We start from the raw sequence: 26880 nt of genomic DNA on the forward strand, positions 1-26880 counted from the left end.
TTTATAGGCAGAGAAGATAGAAACAAATGGTACTGCAAGGGTCAAGGTTGATGGGCATCACTGAAGCTTTTCACAATGCCACAGAATTGGGCTATAGTGAGAAATTTAAATGGCTATGTTAGTCAACAACTGGGTTTGTTTTTTTAAAAAAAGAGATGGCTTAGCCGTGTATCTTTTCAGTTTAAAGAAGCTATGGTAGCTATACCAAAGTATTGACATCCAACTTGCATTCAGGATTAGGGTTTTTTTTGTCCACTTAACATCCACTTTTGGATGTTCTCCAAATCAGCTGTTTCTTATTCTTATCCAGCCATTTTCTCATTGAACCTTCTGGATTTTCTTCAAATAATAATCATAAGCTTCTTCTTAACTGAACTTGGGCAGCTGATCTTTCACCCTATATTGTGTCCCAATGGTTGAAGGAGTATCTTGCATTTCATTTTCCCAGCAGTCTGATGTTGGTTTTGTTGGGCAGAAAAATGTCAAAGAGATGGAAGAGAAAGGTGTCATACGGCATCTCTCCAGAATGATTCTTGTGACAGAAGCAGTTTCAGTTAGGAAAGAGAAATGGTAGACACCATTTGGATTCTCACATTAAATGAACTCACAATAATTGATTAGGTTGTAGCTTAGTGTGATACCATTGGAAAACCTTGGTTTAGGGCAGTGATTCTTGAATTGTTCGACCCAATTGTCCCTTTTCCCAGACTCAAATAATGTTATTACCCTCACCAAAACAAAAACAAAACAAAAACCATCCAGATTCCATTATTTTCCACAAGCATTTCAGCAGTGTCAAGCCTAAACTGGATCCTTGACTCTCAAGGATTTATAAATTGCTCAGTTAGACCCCTCCACCACCCAGGATATGTCTAAATTAAGGAACGCAAGAAGAGTTGCATGAAGAATAGCTTAGCTCTGGGAAGAAAGAGGGAGTGAGAATGAAATTCAAGATGATCCCACATTGATTCTCTTTAGTATAAGAGGGGGCAGAGGAAAACCTTTTGACTTTCAACATTCTTTTAACTTACCTTGCAAGTAGAGTTTCACTAATTCTTTTAATGTCTGTTTCCTGACCTGGTCTACTTAGGAATCACAGTTGCCTCCTGAAGCACAGATGGACCCCATCTTCATGACCTTCCAGAAGCAGGTAGAAACATGGCCCTTCTGTAAGGCCTTTGGGAATTAAGCTTACCCAGATGGAGTATCTTCCATAATTCTATAATTTTAGTTTTTTGTATCTCTACTTGCTGTTTTAATGTGTATTATGAGTTTGTATTCTACAAACTGGCCAGACTCTACCTGCTTTCAGGTGTTCAGCTCAATTTCATTAATATATATGATAAATATATGAATTTTATTATTTATGGCTTAATTCAATGAGGGAATGTAGTCACCATCTTGCAAAGCCATGCCATTGGTCCATCTAGCTCACCCCTGTATTTCTCTCAGTCAGTATGACAATTTTGACAATAACCTAGACCTTCTCCATTCAGTCTACTGCTTCATATTCCTTCTTACTGAAGGAATATAAGTAATCTCTCTTTCTGATGATGTCCTTCAGATCTCTCTATTGCATCTCCTTCGTTAGATTCAAATGTTTCCAGCCAATGGTAGACAAAGTGGAAACGCCATTCTCCCCATCCAAAGAGTGTAACTAAAAGTCATCTTAACTGTGCTATTCTTTCTGGTCACCTCTGTTTAAATTGCCCATTATGTATTCTGTCACATTGTGTTGTATACATTGTGCTGCCAGAGGAAATTCAAAAGGGCAGTTGTAAATGTCACCTATCCTGTGCAATATTTCGTCAGCCCCGCTTTTAATTTTCTTCTTTTGGCAGCATGTGCCTTTTCTTCCCACTCAACAGAAGGTTTCTTGTGGGGAGATTTCAAAGATGTGTTAAATCATGATGAACATGACTCCATCTATCGTCAGCATGAGTCACTATAGCACCAAACTACCCCACTGTGTAAATGCCACCAACATCTAAAGATGCAGCTGCCACAGGCTTGACAGACAGTTGGATGAATTATTTTTGATAACAGCAATTAATTTGTACATGGAAAGGTTGGAATATATATATATATATATATATATATATATATATATATATATATATATATATATATATATATATATATATATATATATATATATATATATATATATATATATATATATATATATATATATATATTCATTAAGTAGAGGATTGTACTCACATGTGGCTGAATCTGAATTCCTTAATCACCATTGGCTTGGTGGAGCAGTGGTTAGAATGCAATATTGCAGGCTAACTCTGCCTATTGCCAGGAGTTCAATCCTGACTGGCTCAAGGTTGACTCAGCCTTCCATCCTTCTGAGGTCAATAAAATGAGGACCCAGATTGTTGGGGGCAATATGCTGACTCTGTAAACTGCTTAAAGAGGGCTGCAAAGCACTGTAAAGTGGTATATAAGTGTAAGTTCTGTTGGTATTGCTATCACCCAAAAGAGAAAATAGGGAACTGGAATGGGTTCTCTGTATTTGTGACTTCAACCCAACCCACCCAGTTACTAGAAGGGTAGGCTAAATGCTAATAGGGGTCTTGAATCACAACAAATCTTTTTCTAGGGAAGTTTCCTCTTTCTGTTGAAGCAACATTATTTATTTTAGCTTTTTTTTTTTTAAAAGAAACAACAACCTTAAAATAAAGTTGTAAATTGCCCCTGCATCTACTGCATAACATTTTGTAACCTCAAAAGTGAAAGGATGCTCCAATAGATCAGACAAGTAAGTTATTAAGTAATCAGACACTGTAAGATATGTATATATTGCTAAAGTACCACAAGGCCCAGTATTGTCCTTTCATTATATCCACCACCTGAAGGAAGGTCTATCCCTAAATTGTCATTTTCAAGGAATGGGATCATTCTGAAGCAATTATCCTTCATTCCATAAAGCTCTGCTTTTGCCTGCTGTCTCTCAGGCTTGAATGCATATTGAAAGATTCCTCCATGTTGTCCTCATTTTGTTTATTTACTAGAATGAACAAAAATTCAGCCTAACTCTAGGATGATTCCCTCTCTAAGCATTCTGATTATTATGCAGTTGGCCTGAAGCCTACAGTACCAATACAAAAAGAATGAGTTAAAAATTAGTCTTTTTTAAAAAGCAACAACAACGCACAATTGGGTTTGGAATATGGTACAATGTACATCATGGCCACACAATAAAATTTTACTGAACTGAGCTCTGATTCTTGCATATTCTGCTAGAAAAAAGTGAACTGTTTAAGTATAATAAAAATAACTGCCTCTTCTGTAAATTGCATTCCACATCTGTCCAACTGTCTGCCTTTCCATCCATCCATCTGTCTTTCTTGTCATTTCTTCCATACTCACTCTAATCACTTTATTTTATGCTCCATTAAAAAAAAAGTTTATTTAAACAACTGAAGAATAGAATAGTAAGTTGATAAAGGGTTGCCTGGCCTGCTGTTGTCTCTTTAACAGACTTTTTATTTAAATCAATTAGTGAATTAATCCCTAGTCTTAACCTTCTTTTATTTTTTGATGAAGACTTATTTTTATCATCTGAGTTTAGCAACAGAGCTGTTTTCTCCTGAGACAAGCCCTTGGTCTACCTAATCCAAATTATTTCCTATTACTGATAGGAATTAACCAAGGTGTCAGACATAATTTGTCCCAGCCTTGCCACTTAAAATGTTTTAAATGAAAACAATGAAATCTGAACCTTTTCTACATATTCAGTGAATGGGAACTAACTTTGGGACCTACCTTATTTGGAAAGCAATAATCCCTTCCAGGATTTATTAGTTCTCTCACTTTTACAAGCATTTGTGCAACATGAATATATTAATTCCCTGCCATAAGCTCTTGCCAGATTTTAAAAATGTGATCTTGCATCCAAATATTTTATTTTGCACAGAACAAATTTCTTCCATCGGGTGCACTTTGATAAGGTTTTTTTTTAATTCTCATCACATTCTAGTGTCTTCTAAATATAAAAGAATTCCAATTCAGGTAATAACTTTTTGTATATTATCTTGGCTGCTGCCATTATGTGACGGATACTTTACATAAAGTTTTTGAGATTATGCACATTTGAATATTACTAATAAAATGTATTTGGCCTTTGAAAACCATGTCATTTCCTATACGGAACCTATATCTGCTACAATTCACAAATTGTCAGATTAAACAGGAATTTCCTTGCCTATGTTTATTATGGAGAGTACATATTTTATGTATCCATTTTGTCACCTAAATCAACAATAGTTATGCTATTGATATTCTTAAGCATCAACTATTTAATATAAAAATGACTAGCCAGAAAAATATAGAAGTGTAACCTGAAGGAAATGGTATACTTACATAATTGGCAGCCAAATCTGGATGAAGGTAATCAATTCCTGTAAAAAATCAAGAACAGCAATAAACCATAAATAATGTATATTCAAGGGAAAACAAATAGTAGAACTCGTGATGTTTTGAATAGCTGTGAAATCCATTTACTTTGTAAGTAAGCATATCCCATGTAAAATATGGGCCTTAGGACTTCTTATGTAGGCTGGCAGGCCAGGTTCAGAAATGTGCAAATGTGAGACACAGAAATTAGGCTGTCAGATATAATAATAATAATAATAATAATAATAATAATAATAATAATAATAATAATAATAATAATAATAATAATCATCATCATCATCATCATCATCATCATCATCATCATCATCATCATCATCATCGAGTTAGAAGGGACCTTGGAGGTCATCTAGTCCAACCCCCTGCTCAGGCAGGAAACCCAATACCATTTCAGACAAATCGTTGTCCAATCTCTTCTTAAAAACTTCTAGTATTTGAGCATTCACAACTTCTGGAGGCAGATTGTTCCACTGGTTAATTGTTCTAACTGTCAGAAAATTTCTCCATAGTTCTAGGTTGCTTTTCTCCTTGATTAGTATCCATCCGTTGCTTCTTGTCCTGCCTTCAGGTGCTTTGGAGAATAGCTTGACTCTCTCTTCTTTGTGGCAACCCCTGAGATATTGGAACACTGCTACACTGGTCAGATAGATTAGGTTTACAATTGGTCCTAATTTATCAAATTAGAGTCTTACAAAGCCAACAGTTTCAACAAAATTAAAGACCTCAATGGTCTTAAACTGGAAATTGTCACTCAGCAAAATCCATAGCAAGCCATAATGATGACAAAATGAGAAGCCATTGTGCCATGATATTATCATACGAATGGTACAATGATGCAATGATGTTGTGAGTTCCAACTAAAGTACTTAAATAATTTTATTGACATCTAACCTCATGATGATATTTGTCACCTTCTCCTCTCTGAGTGCCCATGGTTTAATGACAAATTTATGGCACAGATGACAATCAAAGCCCTCATACTACCCTTCTTGCCATTTTTCATGTCATCGGTTCTATAAAACAATTGTTTTATGCTTTTCCCTTGGGAACTTCTTGGCTCTTTTATGACTCGTGGACTTCAATTCCCATAATTCCTTAGCCAGCTTAGCTGGCTCAGGAATTCTGGGAGTTGAAGTCCACGAGTCATAAAAGAGCCAAGGTTGACTACCCCTGGCTTACAGTCATCAGGGTATTGGTTTCTGAGATGGATACTATGCTCATCACGAATTCCTCCATTACTCTGAAGGGTACAGAGGGGAAAACCTGCTATACCTTTCCAGAATGATGCCCTCATGTTATTGATGCTTCTTTTATTAGTTAAATAATTCCAAGCTAGTCAGTATTCAGATTTATTGAAAACTGTTGAACATAGATCATTAGATATTTCCCAGTGCCAATCCAAATATATGTGGTCAATATGATCTCTCAGAAATTTTTGTAGCAAGGGAAAGGAAACCACATAATAGCCATTTTCAAAGAAAGCTGCATTTCCTAGCTGTTTTGGGAAATCCAGTCCCCATTAGAGTAGAGGTCTGAGACTGTTCTTCCCGTAAATCCCTTGACATTGGTTATAGTGCCTGGCATTTATAACTGCTGTAAACCAAAGCAGCTTATGTACATGAGTTATCTATTCCTTCTGTAAGGATGATCATGAATTGGATCATTCCCAATTTATGCTTTAGAGAAAAACCATTATGGGTTTTTTTGTTTTGATGAAGAATTTAACATTTAGATGCCCCAACCTTCAGCTGTAAAATATAAACTACCTTCCATTAAAAACAAATGTATTCCACTAAATGCATTTTCCTTGTGTGATTAGCAATTATGCAGTCCATTTCAAACCACCAATGGATAAGAGCAAACATTCTCCTCCTCCTCCTCCTCCTCCTCCTCCTCCTCCTCTTTTTAAACAATGTCCCTGCTCTGGAAAAGAAAGTAAAAGTTTTACTATCTATGTAGATGCATTGAGAGGACCTGATTAGCTAAATCTGCAAATACACTTAGTTTTTGGCCATCACACCGCTAGCTATTTAGACTTATGGGAAGACAGAATTATTTCCATGTATTCAGAACATGGGGCATCTCCTTAGGTGCAGTTTCGACTCCCCATCTACACTCCTGCCTTATTATATACAGTACACTTACCAGGTATGCATGAACTACAGGTAAGGCAAATGGAAACTGTGATTAATGGAAAGAACCAGCAAAAGGCAGTAGATCTGTTGAAAGCAATCTTTGGTCTGAATTCACTAAAGATTGTTTATAAATCAGAAAACAAACTAGTATAAAGGGACACCTTCAGGGTGTGATTAAAAAATGTCAAGATGGCACAGAGTAAGCTGCTGTTACTCTCTTCAGACGGTCTGTACTCTGCTAGAACTTGTATAGAATCAAAGTTAGATCAAATTATCTGAGATAGAAAATCCCACAAGAGGTTCTTCTTGGGATTATTACAGAACTTTGCAAAGTATTCTGGATTTGAAATTCTCTGCTTTGAGTATGGAATTCTCCATATTTAGTGCAGCATTATTGTTTTGAGGATGAAAAGATCTGTTTTGATCATGGGGAATATTTGAGCTTGAAAAAGAACCGTTCGATCTTAAAACACGTCCAGTTTTAGAACATTCATAATAGAGAGCTTTGGACTAAAAAAAGGTTTTGAATTCACTTACATTTCAAAATAGTCTGTACACCTCGAGATTATTATTATTATAAACAACTATTAGTGTTGCCTAATAATGCTATGGTAACAATCAGTAATGTGTTACCTTTTCCTTACATGCCAAATCCTCTGCAACTCTCTAAAACATCCTATTAATCAAACCATCTGTGGAAATACATATGTGTTAATTTGCACATTGTTTCACAGTTAAGAACCAGAATTTCAAATGCCTAGAATTCCAGCATGCTGACCAGAGCATGCATACAAAATCTGCTATCAATTTATTATTTGTATCACCAATGCCAATTAATATTTTATTCCAGAACATTTATTCTTTCAGATTAGTTAGGCAAAGTGTCATGTTTTCCAACTGAAACCATATTAGATACAGCTGCAGTATAGAAAACCATAATCAATTATTAATATGGTCTTCGGTAGCGGGCTAGAAATGTGAAAGGACATAAAAGAAATATTTTTGAATGGCAGTGATGACTGGAATAAAAGGTCAATTCCATCTCTGTGAAAAAATGTAATCCTTGTTCCCTTTAGCTAGCACAGCAAAATTGTGCAGACTTCCATTTTAAGTAAGTTCAATTCTCTGTTTATTTATTATCCAGCTTGCACTGCTGTTTATCAAAGTGGTTCTTTACAGAAGTTTGATGATGACGACGACAACAACAACAACAACAACAACAACAATCATCATCATCATCATCATCATCATCATCATCATCATTATCATTATCATTATCCTCATCATCATCAAAATAGCAAGGTATTCAGGGGCTTTCACTTTTCATCAAAGTTGTTTCGGAAATTAGTTACTTTTTTTATACGAGCTGTGGTGGGGCAATGGTTAGAATGCAGTATTGCAAGCTGACTCTGCCCATTGCCAGGAGTTCGATCCTGATCGGCTCAAGATTGACTCAGCCTTCCATCCTTCCGAGGTTAGTAAAATGAGGACCCAGATTGTTGGGGGGGGGAGGGCAATACTCTGACTTTGTAAACCACTTAGAGAGAGCTGTAAAGCACTGTGAAGTGGTACATAAATCTAAGTGCTATTGCTAGTTACTTTCATTCAATATTAGTGTATTTCTCTTTAATCAGCAAGAGGCAAGGAAAAAACAATTTGAAGACAAGGATTCAGGATTCTTGCACCTTACAGCAGGCTTTGTTTTCATATTATTAAGTAGTTCTAGTAGCAGCCTATAGATCAGACAATCAGGATTTTGCTTATTGCTCCTCTTTGCTTGCAGAGACTCACAGTGGGTTGAGGCTAGATGTTCTGGACTGGCACACAGTCTGAAGGCTGATTAGATATAACTAAGCCTCTTCCTCCACCCTGTCTTTCATCTTTGCTGAGATTCTAAATCCCCAAAATGTGTTTGCACCATTGCTTAGCTCTGCTGAGTTTCCAACTGGTTTTTTTTTTTGGGGGGGGGGAGAGATTATTTCACTCTAATGGCACCCTTCTTTATTCCATTCTACTTCCATATCAGTTGGTATTTATAACTGTCTAAAATATACTTCCACATAATTTCTCAGCTTTGTGCTTTGATGTCAGTTATAAGAAATTTTGTCATAATATGAAAGTGAAAACTAATTAGATCTAATCTGCATTTAAGTCCAGTAGATATGGATCTGTATACTTTTGAACCAGGACTGATGGTGATAATAATGACCTAATTCCTCAACAATGCCATCTTTTTTGGGGTTGTAGGGACATCCAAAATAGTTGGAATTAAGATTGCAGAAAAGCTGTTCCTAAGATTTTCAGTGATGCAAATCAATAACTATCTACAGTTAGATGATAGAAAATTGCAGTGCTTCCATTCTATGCTCTCCTTGTCCCCTACCCCATCCCCGATGCATAACGATAAATGGGGAGATCTTGGACACAGAAACTCTCAGTTGTGCTCAGTCACTGCAAAATGTAACAAGTTGCTCTGTGGAGCCAGGGAATTGTGAGTCATGTGCAAATGGATAGTGCTATCGCTAGACAAGCAGCCTCATTTATCCAGTGGAGCATCAGTATTAGCAAGAATAAGTCCCTGTGGATTTGTTCAAGCATAGCAACTTTTCTGATTATTTTTAGCACTGTGAGAGGAAAGCTTACAATGCAGTCTAAAAATCCAGCTCAGGTAAATGGAGGAAGGCATTAACATTTCTTTTTTTCTTTTCTTTTCTTTTTTTCTTTTTAGAAATACATTGGGGAAACACAAACAAAAAACATACCAATATGCAATTAATTCAATATTTACTTCTGCTAGCTCTTTTCCAAATTAGTAAACTAACATGCTTTAACTAAATGCTTTACCCTAGCCTGGATTTAAGAAGTTATCATTATGCACAGACTGTATTCAAAGGGAACTTTGTCTGGATGATGATTTGTTATTAAAAATTATGTCTGAATATCTTGTAAGGTTTTTAATTAACATTTCAGAATTTTGAAGGAAGTGAATAATGGAGTGAGTTTTAATGTTAAATTGCATTCCTTGTTACAATAAAGGGTGAAGTTTACAGAGAGTCACGATATCTTATTTTTCACTTACCATCATCCATAATTCCTATAGTTACTCCTTTTCCTGTGTAGCCCAACTCCCAGGCTTCAGCCACATTTAAATCAAGGCCAGGAGTCCCATCTGCTTGCCCAGTGTTGATCTAATGAATCACATTTCAAACAAAAAGCATAAGAGACTAATTTGCTTGGCACAAAGAGGAATGTTTACATCCACTGAGATTCTTTCTGATTCATCTGCCACCAAATGGCCTTCATTTCCTTGGAAATGCAGCCCAAAAACAGGCACAAATCTACAAATACCAGCATAAAATGCGGACCTCATTTAAGTCACAATGCAACCAGCTTAATAGACTTCATTGTTTGGTGGATGCCACTATTGTAGTGAAGGGCTATTGGAAATGCAGTTTTAATGGCACAACTCAACAATTGATCATATGAAGTATGGGAAAATGGCAGGGTCTCAGCTCTGAGCATGTGGAGTGCTTCCTGTTCCAGAACATCTGTGGATGAGGAGAATGAGACTATATATATAAAACTCACTCTTTAAAGATAGCTTGGAATCCAGACACTTTTCTTTTTGAGAAGGAAAACGCAGTATTTATTCCTGTTTTGTCATAAAATAGGATTATGCCACTGAGAATTTTATGTCTCATCAGACAGATAAATGCATTTGCTATCCAGATAGCCATGTCTTAAAACATGGCAATACAGTTGATCTCTCACTCAAAACAAATTAAATTTCAAATTAAATAAGTATTTGTTATAACTCCACAGGAGACTTTGCAACCAACCTATTCATTAAATATCAAATTAATACATAAAAAGAAGCAGCAAAGCCGTCTGCATTAAAATATTCATGAAAGCCAGACCTGATATGCAAACCTTTAGAGAGTAATAAAATCAAGGGCAAAGTAAAAATAGAGAGGAACAGTTTTAAATGCCATTGTGCCATGACCCAGGACCAAAAGCCCACCAGCCACAGATGCTCTAAGAGACATGAAGCCCTGATCCTGCTCTTCTGAACTGGCTTTCTCTCTTGCATCCAATGTGATACCCAGGAATGTTGCTGCTGCATTGTGACTTGGAAGACTACTATTTAGCCTCTTCCAGTTAGCAGGAGAGGTTGAGAAACATTCCATAATATTTTCCTCACTGTTCTTATTGTTTACCTCCTCATTTATCTACTAAGAAGAAGCTGTTATAAAAGCCAAGACTCCAGATGGGCCCTAAAAAAAGGAAAGTTATCTATAACCTTTGAAAGGCAGAGCTTTCAAAAGACTTTCCTGGCCTAGATATAAAATCCTGTCTTTATTCTTGTTCACCATCCAGAGTTCCTTCTGATAGATGGGCAGCCATATGTATTTGATAAATAAACACAATTCAATCTGCAATTACATGCGGTAGTTGCTAGCTTCAAGACAGATATGTGGAACTGGCCATGGTCCTGAATTACTATATCTAATCTTGTCCATATATCTAGTCTTGTCTAATTGCTGCTATGAGTCTTGCTTCATAGCCTGAGCCTTTATTTACAGTGGACATCAAAATTCTCCATGGAACAGGACATACTGATTTATTATAAGGACAAAACTTGTGCTTTTAAGGACATTTGTGATTTAGGGGTAATGTATACATTAATTATCCCAGCAATGTAACCCTTGCCCCCATATGGTTATCTAGTGATAACTAGATACAGAAATCGTTTATATGCAAGTGAGAAACTTAATCCTCTTTTTAAAAAGTAGTTTAAAAAGTGGCATGTTCACTCAGTGGAGTCAGTTATCATCAGGACTAGTGTAAGAGAGTTACACTTAATGTAGCTGCAATTGAGCCCATAAAAAATGTGGGCACAAACAGAATAGCAGGCAGAAGGCAGCTATGGAAAAGTGATCTGAGTCCACAAAAGCAATGAGCTACCTGCCTCTGTCATCTGTCCTCAAAGCACACCTTGCAGGTTAGCACACCGCTGTGTTAGCCATTATTTAGACTGAGTTGACAAATTTTACATGGAGATCAATTTGTCTTTTATCCAGGGCAGTACAAATTAGCCAACAGACAGAATGGCTGCCAGGGTTTTCAAATGACCAGATCACTTGAAATTATACACAGCTCTGTGTCAGCCAAATGTTATATTGGACTAGTGAGATAATTGGCCCACACTTTCCTTGGTAATTCTCCTAAGCAGACTATTACTGCATCATGTATTCATCATCTCAGTTCAACGGTATATTTCCCATATTGCATACAATTTCTTCATCCTGGTCCTCCCCCTTTATCTCTCTTTTCAGGAACCCGTCTGCAGTATTAATCTAGTAGCTCCATGTTAGACAGGGAAGGAAAGAGAAAGAAAGGGAAGGGAATGCTCAGTCCCAACTGCAGTGTGCCAATTGAAATTTGATGAAGAAATCCATCTAACTTATCCATACAAAACTTTCTTGATTTAAAATTGTCCAAGGCAAAACAGGGGGATTTAAAAGAGCTTACAATTTGCCAAAAATAACTAAATTATATTTCAGAACCATTCCATTGTTTTCTTCCAAGTTCTGTCTGAGGGCCTCATATTAGGCAATACATTTTCCTGCTGTGAAGAAGGAAAGTGTTAGGTCTGCTTACCAAGTACCACTGTTTTGTAAATAAAGGATCATCCATGTTGATGTCAATTTCATTGATATTTCTGTATCCTCTCTTCTTCCTCCCAAAACCTTCCTGCTGCACAACTTTCTTTACCTGCAAAAATCAAGTGTATATATCTATTGGAACATAAGCATTTTTGTTTATCCTATTTTACAATTAGAAATGTAGGAGCAAGCATCCCTTAAAAAAGATTTAATTTTACTTTTGATGCATAGCATGTCCCTATTCAGATGAACTCAAGAGGGCACAAAGAGAAGGTCAAAACCTGGGTTCAGAGACACCATATGCTAACTGCTCTCTTCCCCATTCCTTGAATTATTTTACTATATTACTAAAATTCAGTAGAATCTATGGTGGCTTATGGCTTTTTTTTGCTATGTTCATTAAATGTAATAATTTGTTCAGGATGGGGCATTTATTTATATAATTTGTATAGCTACCCATCTCACAAAAACTGACTCTGGGAGGCATACAACAAACAGGATGGATTATTTTGGAGATTAAATATTTCTATTGGCTCCACCGACTTTTGCATCTTTTCCCATCTCAGTTTTATGTCAACAGACCTAATCTGAATTTGCATCACAAGCAAGGCATGGGTTACAACATGACTTTTGCCCAAAGTTGTTCATGTTGCCCCCAAAAAGTACATCAGATTAATTTGTATTGTATGCAAATATTCTCATGGTTGCCTTTGAAGATAACTGAAAGAAATAATATTCAGATATGATCTGCACTTTTTCCTTACCAATTATACTTATTTTCCCTTTATAGCTATCTGTTTTTCCTTAAATATCTAAATACATAACAGTAAATTGAAAAGTGCCATTCTGTTCTGAATTCAATCTGTAATTTTTAAAATAAATACCAGAATCCTCAGTGAACCCTTTTCGGTTCATCTGTGCCTGGCAAAACTGCCAGAGGAATGAACTTTTAATAAAGAATTCTATCAAAATAGAAAACTCATATTGGCAAACAAAACATATGATTATATCATGTATTCTGTCCAAAATGAGACAATTTTATTAACCATGGGATGGGACGTAGCTTCACTATTGCTTTATGCTATTGGTTAGACTGGTTTAATTAACTCACATCAAAATTCATACATCCAAGAATTCTGGAAACTGTATATCCTGATAGGTCCCACTCAAAACTATGGGATGATATCTAATGGGATCAGTAAATTACTTATATTTAGTAGATTCAGTGGCTTCTTCTAATAAAATCCTTCCGAAGCTTCTTCTCATTAATTTTTTTTTCTGTATAACAGGGAAAACTGAGATGGATGGATGGTATAGTCAAGGACCTGTAGCTATATTGGTAACCCAGGTTTAGGCTTTGTTTGAATTCTAACTATCATATTTGGAATCTCATACTGACCAATTATAAAAGTTATGAAGATAAGTTCAGAAAATCTGACCATATGTCCTGCTAGATCTTGTGTAATATTTCTTCAAAAAAATCAGTTATACATGTTATTAAAAATCCTAAGAGAAAAGATGAGCTGAAATCTGATTAATTCAAAATCAAGGAAACACATTTTACTGCTAAGTACATAGCTATTTTAAGCCCATTCTCCTGAGTGTTGACCAACACACTACCCAGTATAACATGCATTCATAGTCGCCAAAGTGTTGTAAAAAGGGGTGGTTAAGAGAACAACAGAACAATAATGAACAGCATAATTTTAAGACCAAACTGCATTAGATGTCCTCCAGACTTGTTTCTATAGGCACTTGTGTCCCACTTTTTCATCTGTCATTTATGGTCAAGCTAGAGGTGGACTGCCAGCTGATCTCCCCTGAGTTCAAATACAATCAAAGAATGGTGGAAATTTTGAGCAGGAAGAAAAGAGAAGAGTGTCAATGGGTGGAATTTTCAAGTACAAATAGGAACAATTCAATTGCTAGAACTTACTTGGACAGCAGCCAAATTCAATGACACAGATAAGGTGAATGTGGAATGTACAGAGAAAATGAAATGCAAAGCTTTGTGTGTTCTCATATACAGGGATATCTAATTATGAAATCTACAGAGCTACAGCTAGTGATACTGGATAGCATACATAAATGCTTTTTGAAGCTTATAATTGAACAATAGAATACTATCCCGTGCAAAGCATTACTGAGATAGAAGGATTCGGAAAAGGATTAAAGAGTTATCACTGAAAATTTCGTGATGAGAATGAGAACGATACAGAGGAAATGAAAATGCAACTGCTGGAAACAAGCCAATTGTGAATGGTTTTTAAACCAAGCTGTAGCTTCTTACAAAGGGTGAGCAATATGTGATGAGGCTGACCCTTGTGACTTGGTATCCTAAAATATGAGTTCAATCTTAAATGCAACACTGTAGATATTAGGGCAGATGAAGAGGCAGTATTGTACAGTGTGCATCACAATTTGGTTAGGAAACCTTGGGCTGATTTGAGTTAGGGTATGTTTTTCAAGGCGAGGATCTCCACAATATAGCACGGGCAAATATATCTAGTACGATTTATGAGGGTCAGTACAGTATAATGGTTAAAGACACTGGGCTAGAAATTAGGATATTTTGAGTTTTAGTCTTGCCTTAGACAGGGGTGTCAAACTGTTGGCCCATGGGACGGTTGTATCATGCGGAAGCCACGCTTACCCCAACTTAATACAAAGTTTAAGATATCAAAATGATAAATCATCAACTCTCTGCTCAAGCAAGAAACCCTATAACATTTCAGACAAATGATTGTCCAATCTCTTCATAAAAACCTCCAGTGTTGGAGCACCCACAACTTTTTGCTGCATGCACTCTCTTTAGGAATATTAGCAATGAGGTTACTGGTCGATTGGAATGTAGTTTTACTGCATCACTAGGTCTTATAGGGAGCTTTATCCAACAACGTTTGTAACAAGCCACAATGATGTTAGAACAAGTGCACCATAATATCACAGCACAAAAAAGAAGTTTTGCAATAATGTCATGATGTCTCATGCAAGTACATACGATGCAATATTTGCATGATGCTGTCATGATCCTCGTGTGATCATTTTTTTCCTTTCCTCAGCAGATGTGCAAGGCACTGAGGCCAATGTTTTCCTGCCTGAAAGGAGCTAAGCTATGAAACATTGTTCCAAGGATATCAAATGAGTAATTACAATAAAGAGGCATCCTACTAAATTCCAATATGAACGTAGTAGGATCATCAGATCTGGCCAAGAAAAGGATATGAGTTTCCCCAAACCTTAATACTCAGCTCAGCTTCTGCTATTAAACAGCTGAAGCAAAATATCTCCAATGGTGAAGAATCCTTCTAAAACAATCTTTTGCAGGAGGACTAGATACACAGGTACAAAATGCATGCACATATGTTTTGTTCTTATTCATCTTCCTTATCTCCATCCTGTATTCACTGGGTGTCACTCACTCTTTTATCCAGGCTCAGAGACTTCACGCATGGAGAAATAAATGGAATTATGTGACAGGAGCCTGTCTTAAGATTATGTATCCATGTGAGCACAGTTTGGAATATTTTATAAATGAGATGAGAATTGATAATTAATCCAAAGGAAAAGTATACCCAATTTTACAGCTATAAGCATAACATCGTATAAATGGAGAAAAAAATAAATAGAAGAAGCGACAAAACAACTACACTATTGAAGATCATTGTTTATTTAGTCACAGTGGGAACCTTCCTTTTCAAATCATTTTTGAATAGTGTATTTGAATGTTGTTTCACTTTTCTTCTTTGAATGAAATTAAATAATAGTAAGACATAATCTTACGAGCACTAGATGAGAGCTGAACCAGATTAAACCAATGGTGGGGAATCTGAGGAGCAGGAATTACCCCTTTGGCTTGCATTTTCCCCTGGATGAACACCTCTCCTGTGCTTGTATAAAACAGTTATTTATCTTCGTCATATCTGTATTTCTAATCAGGTCCAACAGTAAGGAAATGTATCACAGCAGTGGTCTCAACTCTTAGGGTTTGGGGGGGAAGAGGGGGTGGTTCCAGACAAGTGCATCTCCATTTGCACAAGCGGTAGGCATGCATGCATGTCTTTTGCACAAATGCAGCTGCGCACACTCACCTGCCTGCGCATGTACAGTTGCACATGTGCTTGCTCACTGCTTCTGAGGCCTGGTTCTGAGCTGGCTGCGGGCCGATAGTGGGCCGCAGCCCATAGTTGGGGACCCTTGTATTATAGTACTTCTACAAAATAATGTAGAAATTTAATGCTCTAACCACACAGAGACATACTAAAGATTCTGTCTTATATCAGCTAACCTGGATGATAGACCCATGGTATAAGGCAACCCAAAAAACAATCATTTGAATAATTCCATCAAGAATCAAAGATTATTCTGTAATAAGTCATAATTTCTTCACCAAATGAACCCCTTCACCAAAGGAGCTGCTTTTAATCTGGAGGTAGGGAATTGCAATGACCTACTTACTACAAAGATATATCAATTTCGAGGAATGAAATACATCAATTTCAAGAAATGCGGTAGACATGCTAACAACAGTTTTTCCTAAATAATATATCTTTTTTATTTTGTTTTGCTATTTTGATTAATGATTTTAGCATATGAAATTCTAGTTTTATGTCTTGCTTTGTGCCAATTTATTTTAAATATCAACATTCATTGTTGAAGATCTAGTGGGATTGTTAACTCCCTTTATTTCCTTAATTATACCATTTTTTTAAATGAGAAAAATGTAGATTATATTTGAAATAATGTTACATATTTTTATCCTCACATTTAGCTCAATACATAGCCGAGATAACTATGATTCTTTAGGTATTAGAAATAACAGCCACCAGTTCAGCTGTAAAAAAATAGATTTTATAAGAAAAAAATCCATATGCAAAGCTTTTAATACAGATGCCCAAAGTTCGTATTTGCTCAATAAACATTTTGCAAATGAATACTTTCCAGAGCCATCTTTTATATTTTTAGAGTTATATCCAAAACATTGTAAAACTAAAACTATAATGTAGTCCTTCCTCTTATGAAAGTAGTAAACCTCTCGGTTTATAATCCTTTAATTTAGCCTGCTAATAATGGCTTCCCTTCGCCCATATTTAGAACTTCTATCCTTGCATGGCTAAATTACTAGCAAGTTTCTCATTGGTTCTTTATTAGAGAAAAAAGTCCACATAGTTCTAAAGATGGCCTTGTGATTGGAAAACATCAACAGGAAAAATGACCCTTGGGTATTGAGTTTTAATATACTTCTACTTAAGCACAGTGCATAAAATAACAGGATGCTAATAAACCAGCAAGACAGCTGGGCAGAACAAATTAACAAATTCAGTTGAATGCATGATTATTTCCAAAGGAAGAAGGGAAAAGGGTCATAATATTGTAAACTGCAAACATGCTGTGCATTCCAATGGAAGGTTATTTATTTTATTTTTTTGCATTTTAATAGAACCCAGTTAACAGAATTCATGAGCTTATGGTAAACAGATTTTCAACACACTGCACCAGTGTGAGGCTGTATATACGGTATTCAGTTAACCAAGGATGACTTTTGTTTATAAGGATTATAAAACTAGGCTTCTTTACCTAGATACCTCATTCAAAATTCAGATTTCTGTCACAAGTTCTCTATCACAATGATATGTGTAAAGTGCATCTTCTCCTACTCTCTTAGAAAAGAGAGATGAAGAGGTTAGATTATATCATGTCCCTTTGAACAGGGCTTTAATTGACATGTGGGGAAAAGGTAGGAAATTCATCTCTTTTACACAGTAGATACCCTGTGAAGTATTTCAGTTACATTAACCACCATGAGGCATTCACCATGTGACCAGTTTCATCCTATTTGCGGCTTTATTGTTGTTTTTAATGTCTGCACTGTTTTAATCATAGGATTAAAATTATAAAGTGTACTCCCACATGTGATGAGCACATTAATTTCCTGATCTCTTTCAAGAAATACACAAAAAATTAATTGGATATGACCCAACATGTATAGTTAGTGAGTCAATTAGATGTAATCTAAGTCTTCTATTTCATACTCGCTCTCCATCTCCTTTAACACATCCCTTTATAAAGCAAATGTAAGACATATGATCAAGTCTTCTTATTTACTGGTCAAATCAAATTTTAATTTTCTTAACAAAAAGTTGATAGTCACGTACCGAATTATGGAAAAATTCCTATGTAAGATTTGGATTCTTGTGTTCCCTAAAAAATAGTCATTAATCATATGAAAAGTGAACTTGCACTAATAAACCATGAACAAATTTCGTCTATTGCATCAGACTGGAGAAATGGATGTTCATCTCTTATATTCCACATAGAATCTGAGACTGTGCATGGCATTTTATTATTTCAACATTCTCCCATCTTCCCCCAGCATTCTCCTTTCTGCTGCATGTGTAGATTGGCCTATATTTCTATTCATCATTGCCAATGACAATAATAACTTTTTTTTAGCCAGATACACCCTAGATATGTGGGGTGCCAACTCCTAGCATTCCTATATCGCATGGAATTAACCCAGCAAAGATCCAACTCTTCCTGAAGGCATCAAGTTAAAATATAATAATCTGAGAAAAAAAATTCTTGAACGATTATAACCATATATACAGACTCTACAGATCCACTGATGGCCTAATCATTTTTATAAACCTTTTCTCCTGCCTGTTAATTTTCAAGCTTGTAAAAGCCTGTAAATGCTTCAGTCCTAATTTTCTGCACTTACCAGTACAATCTGCTCTGATGTTTTTGAGAGGCTCTGAAGAGCCAGTAAGTATGTAAAAGTCAATACTGTACAAAGATGGGACTATAGAGGAGGAACAAATGTAACATAATAAAGCATAATTAGTTGGCTTTTGCATTTAATAGTCAGGTATATAGCTAATAATATTAATGGTCATTAATGCCATTACACTAGAATGACATAAATAAAGTCAATTGAATACCAAAAGAAAGAAGTTCAGTAATGTCACATGATGTGCAACATAGAAGCAACCTAGAACTAAGGAGACATTTCCTGACAGTTAGAACAATTAACCAGTGGAACAACCTGCCTCCAGAAGATGTGAATGCTCCAACACTGGAAGCTTTTAAGAAGAGACTGGACAAACATTTGTCTGAAATGGTATGGGGTTTCCTGCCTGACAGGGGGTTGGACTAGATGACCTCCAAGGTCCCTTCCAACATTGTTGTTGTTGTTGTTTTCTTCAAAGGCAATATGAGTGTTCCAAACACTTCCAAATGCTGTTTATTATTTTGCATTCTTTTAAAGCTTTTCAACTTCTGCTTTACTGTAACAGATTCAACCAACAATCAGCTATGTGGATATCTAAACATTTTGCTTATTTAAGGGTTTGGAACAAATAAAAAGCAAGGTTCTCTATGAAGATACCTCTTTGGATGTCACCTCAGGAAGCCTTCTTCAGAAAAGAAATGATGGTGAGGCCATACTGGTGGATCTAAGATGAACTTACCCTTAAGTCCAAAGAAAAGTTGGAATCAAAAGGATATGCCTGTCACTGGTTTACATATTTACAACTGAAAGGCAGGTTTAAACTAGTTTTTAAAAAAGTTATGTATTTGACTTTGTATAAAATGAATTTGAAATTGTACTATGTGATAATGATGAACATGTTATTGCTAAGGTTTATAAATTGTTACTGAATTTGAATTTGGAGATTGAATGTTTGAAGCATTGCATGGTTAAATAGACAAAGAATTTGGGATACAATATAATGCTTGAACAATGGGAAAATATGTGCACAAAAAGTTTAAAATTTACATTAAACTATAATCTAAAAGAAAAATTTGATAAAATGATGTACTTAGTATTTAACACCTGATAAATTGTCACAGATGTACAAAGGTATTTCAAATGTATGTTGGAAATGTAAATGCAAAGAAGGAATTTTGTATCATTGTTGGTGGATATGTTAAAAAGCAAAGAAATACTGAGGTAAGATTCATATTTTAATACAGAAGATACTTAAAGTGAATATAAAAAGTAAGGCAGATGCTTTTGTTTTGGGTTTAATGTACAAAGAACTTGAAAAAAATATCTGGAACCGTTCTATATGTCGACAGCAGCAAGAATGCTTTATGCACAAAAATGGAAAGATCCATGATAGATAAATGATTGGAAAAACTGATGGAATTAACAGAGATGGCTAGATTAACTGCTCTAATCAAAGAAAAGAATATGCCCATCTTTGTTTCTGCTTGGAAACCTATTCTGGATTTTATGCTTGAGATGGGGAAAAAAATGAAATATTGACTTTGGGTTTTGCTAATTAGGTAAGTTTGTTGTTATACAAATGTCTAGCATTGAACTACTTTCAGCTGTTCTATCTTATTTGTAAAGCAATTACACATGAAGCTACTTTAAGGAACCCCTTTGTGGATTTTAGCCCCTGCCTCCTCTTGACCCTAGTAATGGCCAGGTCTTCTGTCTTAGATGGCACTTTAGGTGGCCCTTATTGGGTGGTTTCTCCTGTTTCTTTTCCTCTCCCACCAATGCTAGGAGAGCTATGAGAGTTTGTTATGATAGCCTATATTAGAGGTCTAGTACTTTTGGTGGTTTTCTATTTCCTCAAGCTGGCCTAGCTTGAAAAGCTGACATATATCATGCAGCCTAGCAGCCCCCTGTATGAAATGGCCATTGAATACAAAGAGCAGGGCTTGGGGTGGGGGCTGCCATTGGGAACAAAGATAGCTCTCAGTTTTTGACTTATAGATCTGAAAATGTCAAAATTTGAAACAAGAAAATTGAACCAATATGAATTTGGATGTTCAAAAAAAATAAATTTTTAGCATAATGTTCAGATTAATGAGTGTTTGAAGACACTATTTTTATTTCAGTATTAAACATTTGTCTCACTTTTTCGCTTATTGTATATAAGCACTGAAGCCATGTTTCTCCTATGAATTTGAAGATGATGATGCTTTCACAGCTAAATTTTCTCAGTAAAACACTGATAATGCTTAAACTAAACTCACTTTACAGAAATCTCAGAAGAAAGTAAGGTTCATATAATAATAATAATAATAATAATAATAATAATAATAATAATAATAATAATAATAATAATAATAATAATAATAATAATAATNCAGGCGCTTTGGAGAATAGCCTGACTCCCTCTTCTTTGTGGCAGCCCCTAAGATATTGGAACACTGCTATCGTCCCCCCTCGTCCTTCTCTTCGTTAAACTAGACATACCCAATTCCAGCAACCGTTCCTTATATGTTTTAGCCTCCAATCCCCTAATCATCTTTGTTGCTCTTCTCTGTACTCTTTCTAGAGTCTCAACATCTTTTTTACATCATGGTGACCAAAATTGGATGCAGTATTCCAAGTGTGGCCTTACCAAGGCATTGTAAAGTGGTATTAATACTTCACGTGATCTTGATTCTATCCCTCTGTTAATGCAGCCTAGCACTGTGTTGGCTTTTTTGGCAGCTGCAGCACACTGCTGGCTCATATTTAAATGATTGTCCACTAGGACTCTGAACTCCTTTGATCTTATCTACTCACCGGGTCCTCTCTCATCAGATTGATTGATTAAAGATCAATATAATAAAAGAGATTAGATCAGTGGTTCTCAACCTGTGGTCCGTGGACCCCTGGGGGTCCACGATGTCATCACAGGAGGTCCATGAAGGCTTCAAGAAATGTATGATTTAAATCTTGAGTTAAGTCTTGGTGGCTCATGGCTGCAAAAGGTATTTAAAGGGGGTCCATGGTGAACAAAAGGTTGAGAACCATGGCACTAGGTAAAGATGCAGTGTTTAATGAAAAAATTTGCATTTCTATGTTTTAAATATGCCCAAGCACGCAGAGATGCAACTCCGCTGAAATGTATACTAATTTATACTAATTTGAATATGACCTAGTAGGAACTGAAAATATGTAAACATATTAATCTCCTTACCCTCTTTTTCTTACTTTCTCTCCTTCCTCACACTAGCATTTGTATTTATTAGTTCTTTATATTTGTTGTTGCTGTTGTACATGCAATTTTTTTATTCATACAATTAACTGGCCTTTGCTCTACCCAAGCTTGCACCCCTCACACATCTCCAAAATCTACTCCAGAGAAGAATTTCTGGAGAGGTTATCGGAAATGAAATTTAAAGAAGCTCAACACAATAGTGATATTGCCAAGTTTTATGACTATCTGAACTGAAATTATTATACTCATTATTTTGAATTTCCTCATATTCTATATCAATTAGCATTCCCAAATTTGATGCCATTTTTTTTAAAAAAATATCCTGAATGTATCCCTTTTACCATTCCAATTTCTCCTGCTCCTCTCATCTCTTCCTATTTCATCTGTACATGATTTCTTCCACTTCACTGTCCTCTAATAGCCCATATATCCTCTTGAAATACACTCTGAATAATAGCATGTTGTCCTCTAAGCATCGATATGAAATATCCATAGAAGTTGCGGTATTGCATCCCTCACTGCAAATCAACCAAACCCTCTTCTATGATTTTTTCCTGGGTTTGCTATAATTAACTCCCACATAATGGTTGTGTTTCAATGTGCATACCTTTCTGAAAGGTTTCTCAGCAAAGTCAACAATAACTTGGGAGAAAACATGTGAAACATATTGTTTAGAGTGAAAGGTATTTCCAATTCATTCTAGCGAGTTTAAAAAGTCTATTCTTATGGCCTAGCAGTAAATACTGTACCTACTATGTGATGGTAGGTAATTATATGCATGAAAAGGAGTAAGAAACTGTAAGGCACAGATAGGGTTGCCAGGTCTGCTTCCAAAAAATAGCGGACAAGCGGGGGGGGGGGTGTTAAATAGTAAAAAAAGTAGACTGTACAGCTTTAGATTACGTACCATTTCATCATAAAGCTTTTGAATAAAAAAAATGTCCACTATTTTGTGAAAAAAAAATAGTGAACATAATGTGAAAAAAGTGGACTGTCCACTCAAACAGTGGACACCTGGCAACCCCACAGAAATTTAAAGCACAACATAAGGGAAAGAATAGGTAATATAATTAAAATTAGTTTACACTTACATCATTCAATATATCTCTTCAGGTGTTTCTATCTTTGTAAAACATTATCACCTATCTGCCATCTGTACATACAGATTCATCTACCGTCTTCTGTTCTGATTAATTAATCATCTCTTTCTTCTTAAGGGCCTTCTCAGTTCTATCCAGTCACTGTCTTCTTGGTCTTTCCCTGAATTCCAATCCATTAATTCTTCAATTATTTATTTTAAAATTCAATCTCCATTCCTTCTACTTATAGGACCAAGCTACCAAAAACATACTTCTTTCTTGGCAGTTGCTCAATTCAGTTCCCATTCATTCTTGAGTCATTTCTTCCTGTTTTCTCATTCCCACTGCATTCAGCTTACTTATTCTCCTGATACACAAAGCTCGCATTTTCAACTAATAATGTGAACAGAAATGTACTCTCTCACAGCCATTTTCGCATCTTTCAGCACACGTTCATTTCTCAGAATGGACAACACTATGTTGCCCACTATCTTTTGTCAGTAATTGCAGGGTCATGAAATGTCTCAATTCCCACCTTCAATAAACATTCTGCCAAATGTACGGTGATTCAGCTACTGACTTAGTTTTTTTCATTTATGCTAGTCAGTTTTACCTGTTGAACATAAGTACCTTGGCTTCAGAGGTCTTCTCTTTATTGCATTATTCAATAAAGCAAGATAGATAAATCTATCTACTATTTGCTGCAAATCCTGCAGGTTTTCAGCCAACAGAAAAGCATCACCATACAAATCTCTAAAATACTTCTTTCGGGGTTTCTTAATTTCAATTTCATCCTGCTCATTTTCTTGCAATCATTCTCTTATATGCATTTTCCCCACCCACAGCTCCTTCCAGTTATTCATTCCACTAAGCATCTTTTTTCATATTTCCTATTAATATAGCCCTTCCCCCCCAATCTATGACACTCTGTATTGTGATTCTTTTTAATGTGTTCCAAGCAGCTTTCACGTTGTATTTCTCTAAGTCCATTTTCTATTTATTCTATTGAGAGATAAAACTAATTTTAATACAGATTTATAACTACTCTACTTTCTTCAATCATTTTTCTTTTATTCCAGTTTCTTTCACATGTTTCCTTTTCTTCCATGACAACTTCCCATTTTTGAGATTATCAATATATATATATATAAATATATACTAAATTCAGAATCTTCATTATCCCTGCATTCTTTCTTCATTCTCTCAAGTTTTCATTATAAACAATCAACATAGTAATATTTTGGGATTTGTCCTGTATACATAAAATTGATTTATGCTTAAATGTCATATTCCAAAGAACAGACTTCTTTTTAAGCAACCCTCAATCAAAATTCTGATTTATTCTTGGGTTTCTGGATGATCCAATCACTTTTTTGTATCTTCTTATATCTTCATTTCCTCCATATCACCTTAAAAAAATGCATTTTTTGCCTGGATCATCTTCATTCAGACTACTGCACAATTTTCCCTTAACTCCTCAACTTTTTCAAAAACTTCCATTAACACCATTCATTGGAATGTGACATATAATTTCATGAATCTGTCAATTCCTATTTTCATATATATTTACAACAGTTTTAACTGATAGTTTCCAGTAAGCACTATATCTCTTTCATTTGTAATTAACCCTACATTTTTAGTTTAGTTGCATGCATTTATCTCTCCACTCTACAAGATGCGATAAACCTTATTTAAATCTATTATATTCTATCTCTTTTCTTAATTCCACAGATGTACAACCTATCCACTGTATTGTTCTTTCATTTGATTCATTAATGAAAGTACTTTACCATTTCATGCACTATTCCTTGTTAATAATAAGGAAGTACCAGTCTGTTTTGGCTAGTATGCCATACATCATGAATACAACCCAAGCCCAGTTGTACCCCAGATCTGATTATACTATACCAGTGGTTCTCAACCAGTAGATCCCTGGGAATGTGTGATGTCATCACAGTGGGTCTGCAAAGGCTTGAAGAAATATGATTTAAATCTTGAGTCAAGTCTTGGGGGTCTATGGCCATGGTCCATGGCTACAAAAGGTATTTAAAGGGGGTCTGTGGTGAAGAAAGGGTTGAAAACCACTGTACTATTCTATACAAACCAGGATGTCTAATCTAGAATCTACCTAGCAAACCATGTTGTCTATATCATTCCAACTCAGAGTATATGTTGGGTAGTGAAACATCTCTTCAGGATATAGAATATACTTTCTCTGACCTCTAATGGCAGGAAGATCTATTCCAGCAGGAACATTTTTTAGAGGCAAGAGGCTTTGCTTGGTGGGGGGGGGCATTTAAATAGAGGAAAACTGTTCTGCACTCCATGGACACAATAAAAAAGACAAATGTGCCCAACTTATTGTTCAAGACCCATGAATTAAAAAAAGAAAAACAAGAGGAGAGATTCAGGATCTACAAAGAGAATAGGAAATATTGAGAGAGGAAGTTGAAGGAAAGTCTTTTTTTTATTTCAGCTACTCAAAAATTGTACTGGTTAAGCATTCCACAACTGAACAACTGGTTCTGGAAATTGAAAGCATTTCTTGATAATGGAACAGCCTTTTCTACCCAGAATAACAGAATTGGAAAGGACCCTGGAGATCTTCTAGTCCAACCCCCTGCACAAACAGGAGTCCCTACACCATTCTGGACAAATAGCTGTCCAATTTCTTCTTAAAAACTTCCAGTGATGGAGCACCCACAACATCTCAAGACAAGTTGTTCCACAGAGTAATTGTTCTCACTGTCAGGAAATTTCTTATTTCCAGGTTGCTTCTCTCCTTGATTAATTTTCATCCATTGCTTCTTGTCCTGCCTTCAGGCACTTTGGAGAATAGCTTGACTCTATCTTCTTTGTGGCAGCACGTCAGATATTGGAACACTGCTATCATGTCACACTTAGTTCTTCTTTTCACTAGACTAGACAAACCCAATTCCTGCAACTATTCTTCATATGTTTTAGCCTAAGAAGCAGCGTGTGTGTGTGGGGTGGGGCGGGGGGCGGGGAATCCAAAGAGTTTTTGCTTCTCATTCTCACAGTGTAAGAAAGAACATTGAATTTTCTGTCAGTTTTTATTTCAAAATTTGGACCAGACATTTTTCTAAGAATAATTTATTTACAGGCTTTTCAGTCTTGATCCTATTTCATTTTCCCATTTGACCTTTGGATTTTCAGACATCCTGTCATTTCCTAACAAAATAAGGGGATAAACATGGAGCTTAGTTGTTTCTCTAGGATTAGAAATTGATTTCAAAATGGTTCTTAACCCAATAACTAATATTCAAATAATAGTATTTGAGAGAAGATAGCTTGTAATAGTATATTTTTGAAATTCCCCAATTCAATGTTTTTCCATTTTTTAAATGTGTTCTGTTGTACTAGTTTTCAATTGATCCTCTTCAAATATCTTTATTGTTAACAACCAAGTACCCTGATTGTGCACGCCGAAAATATGAAGAATGTGCTCAGAATGCAGAATAATATTTTCTCTGTTCCTTTTTCTTTCAGTTCAGTGCTTTCATGTCACAGAAACAATGAAGAATTCATTGAATTAAAAAATCAAGTTCAAATACATGAGAAAGGGTGACCCCAGAAGATACATTTCTAGCATTAAATTCCTGAC

The 26880-nt window shown here is 35.7% G+C and overlaps 1 protein-coding gene across 1 annotated transcript in view; it reads right to left on the reverse strand.

The window, feature by feature from the left end:
* PCSK2 (proprotein convertase subtilisin/kexin type 2) overlaps positions 1 to 26880 on the reverse strand; it is a 100377-nt gene that overhangs the window by 44229 nt on the left and 29268 nt on the right. The window contains exons 3-5 of the mRNA XM_015811039.1: positions 12225 to 12338; positions 9643 to 9751; positions 4378 to 4415 (exon numbers count right to left, since the gene is read on the reverse strand). Of these exons, the coding sequence (XP_015666525.1) occupies positions 4378 to 4415; positions 9643 to 9751; positions 12225 to 12338 (261 nt within the window). The remainder of the gene's footprint in view (positions 1 to 4377; positions 4416 to 9642; positions 9752 to 12224; positions 12339 to 26880) is intronic.

The sequence above is a fragment of the Protobothrops mucrosquamatus genome, unplaced genomic scaffold (assembly GCF_001527695.2).
Source record: "Protobothrops mucrosquamatus isolate PMUCROS unplaced genomic scaffold, P.Mucros_1.0 scaffold_45, whole genome shotgun sequence".
Taxonomy (NCBI): domain Eukaryota; kingdom Metazoa; phylum Chordata; class Lepidosauria; order Squamata; family Viperidae; genus Protobothrops; species Protobothrops mucrosquamatus.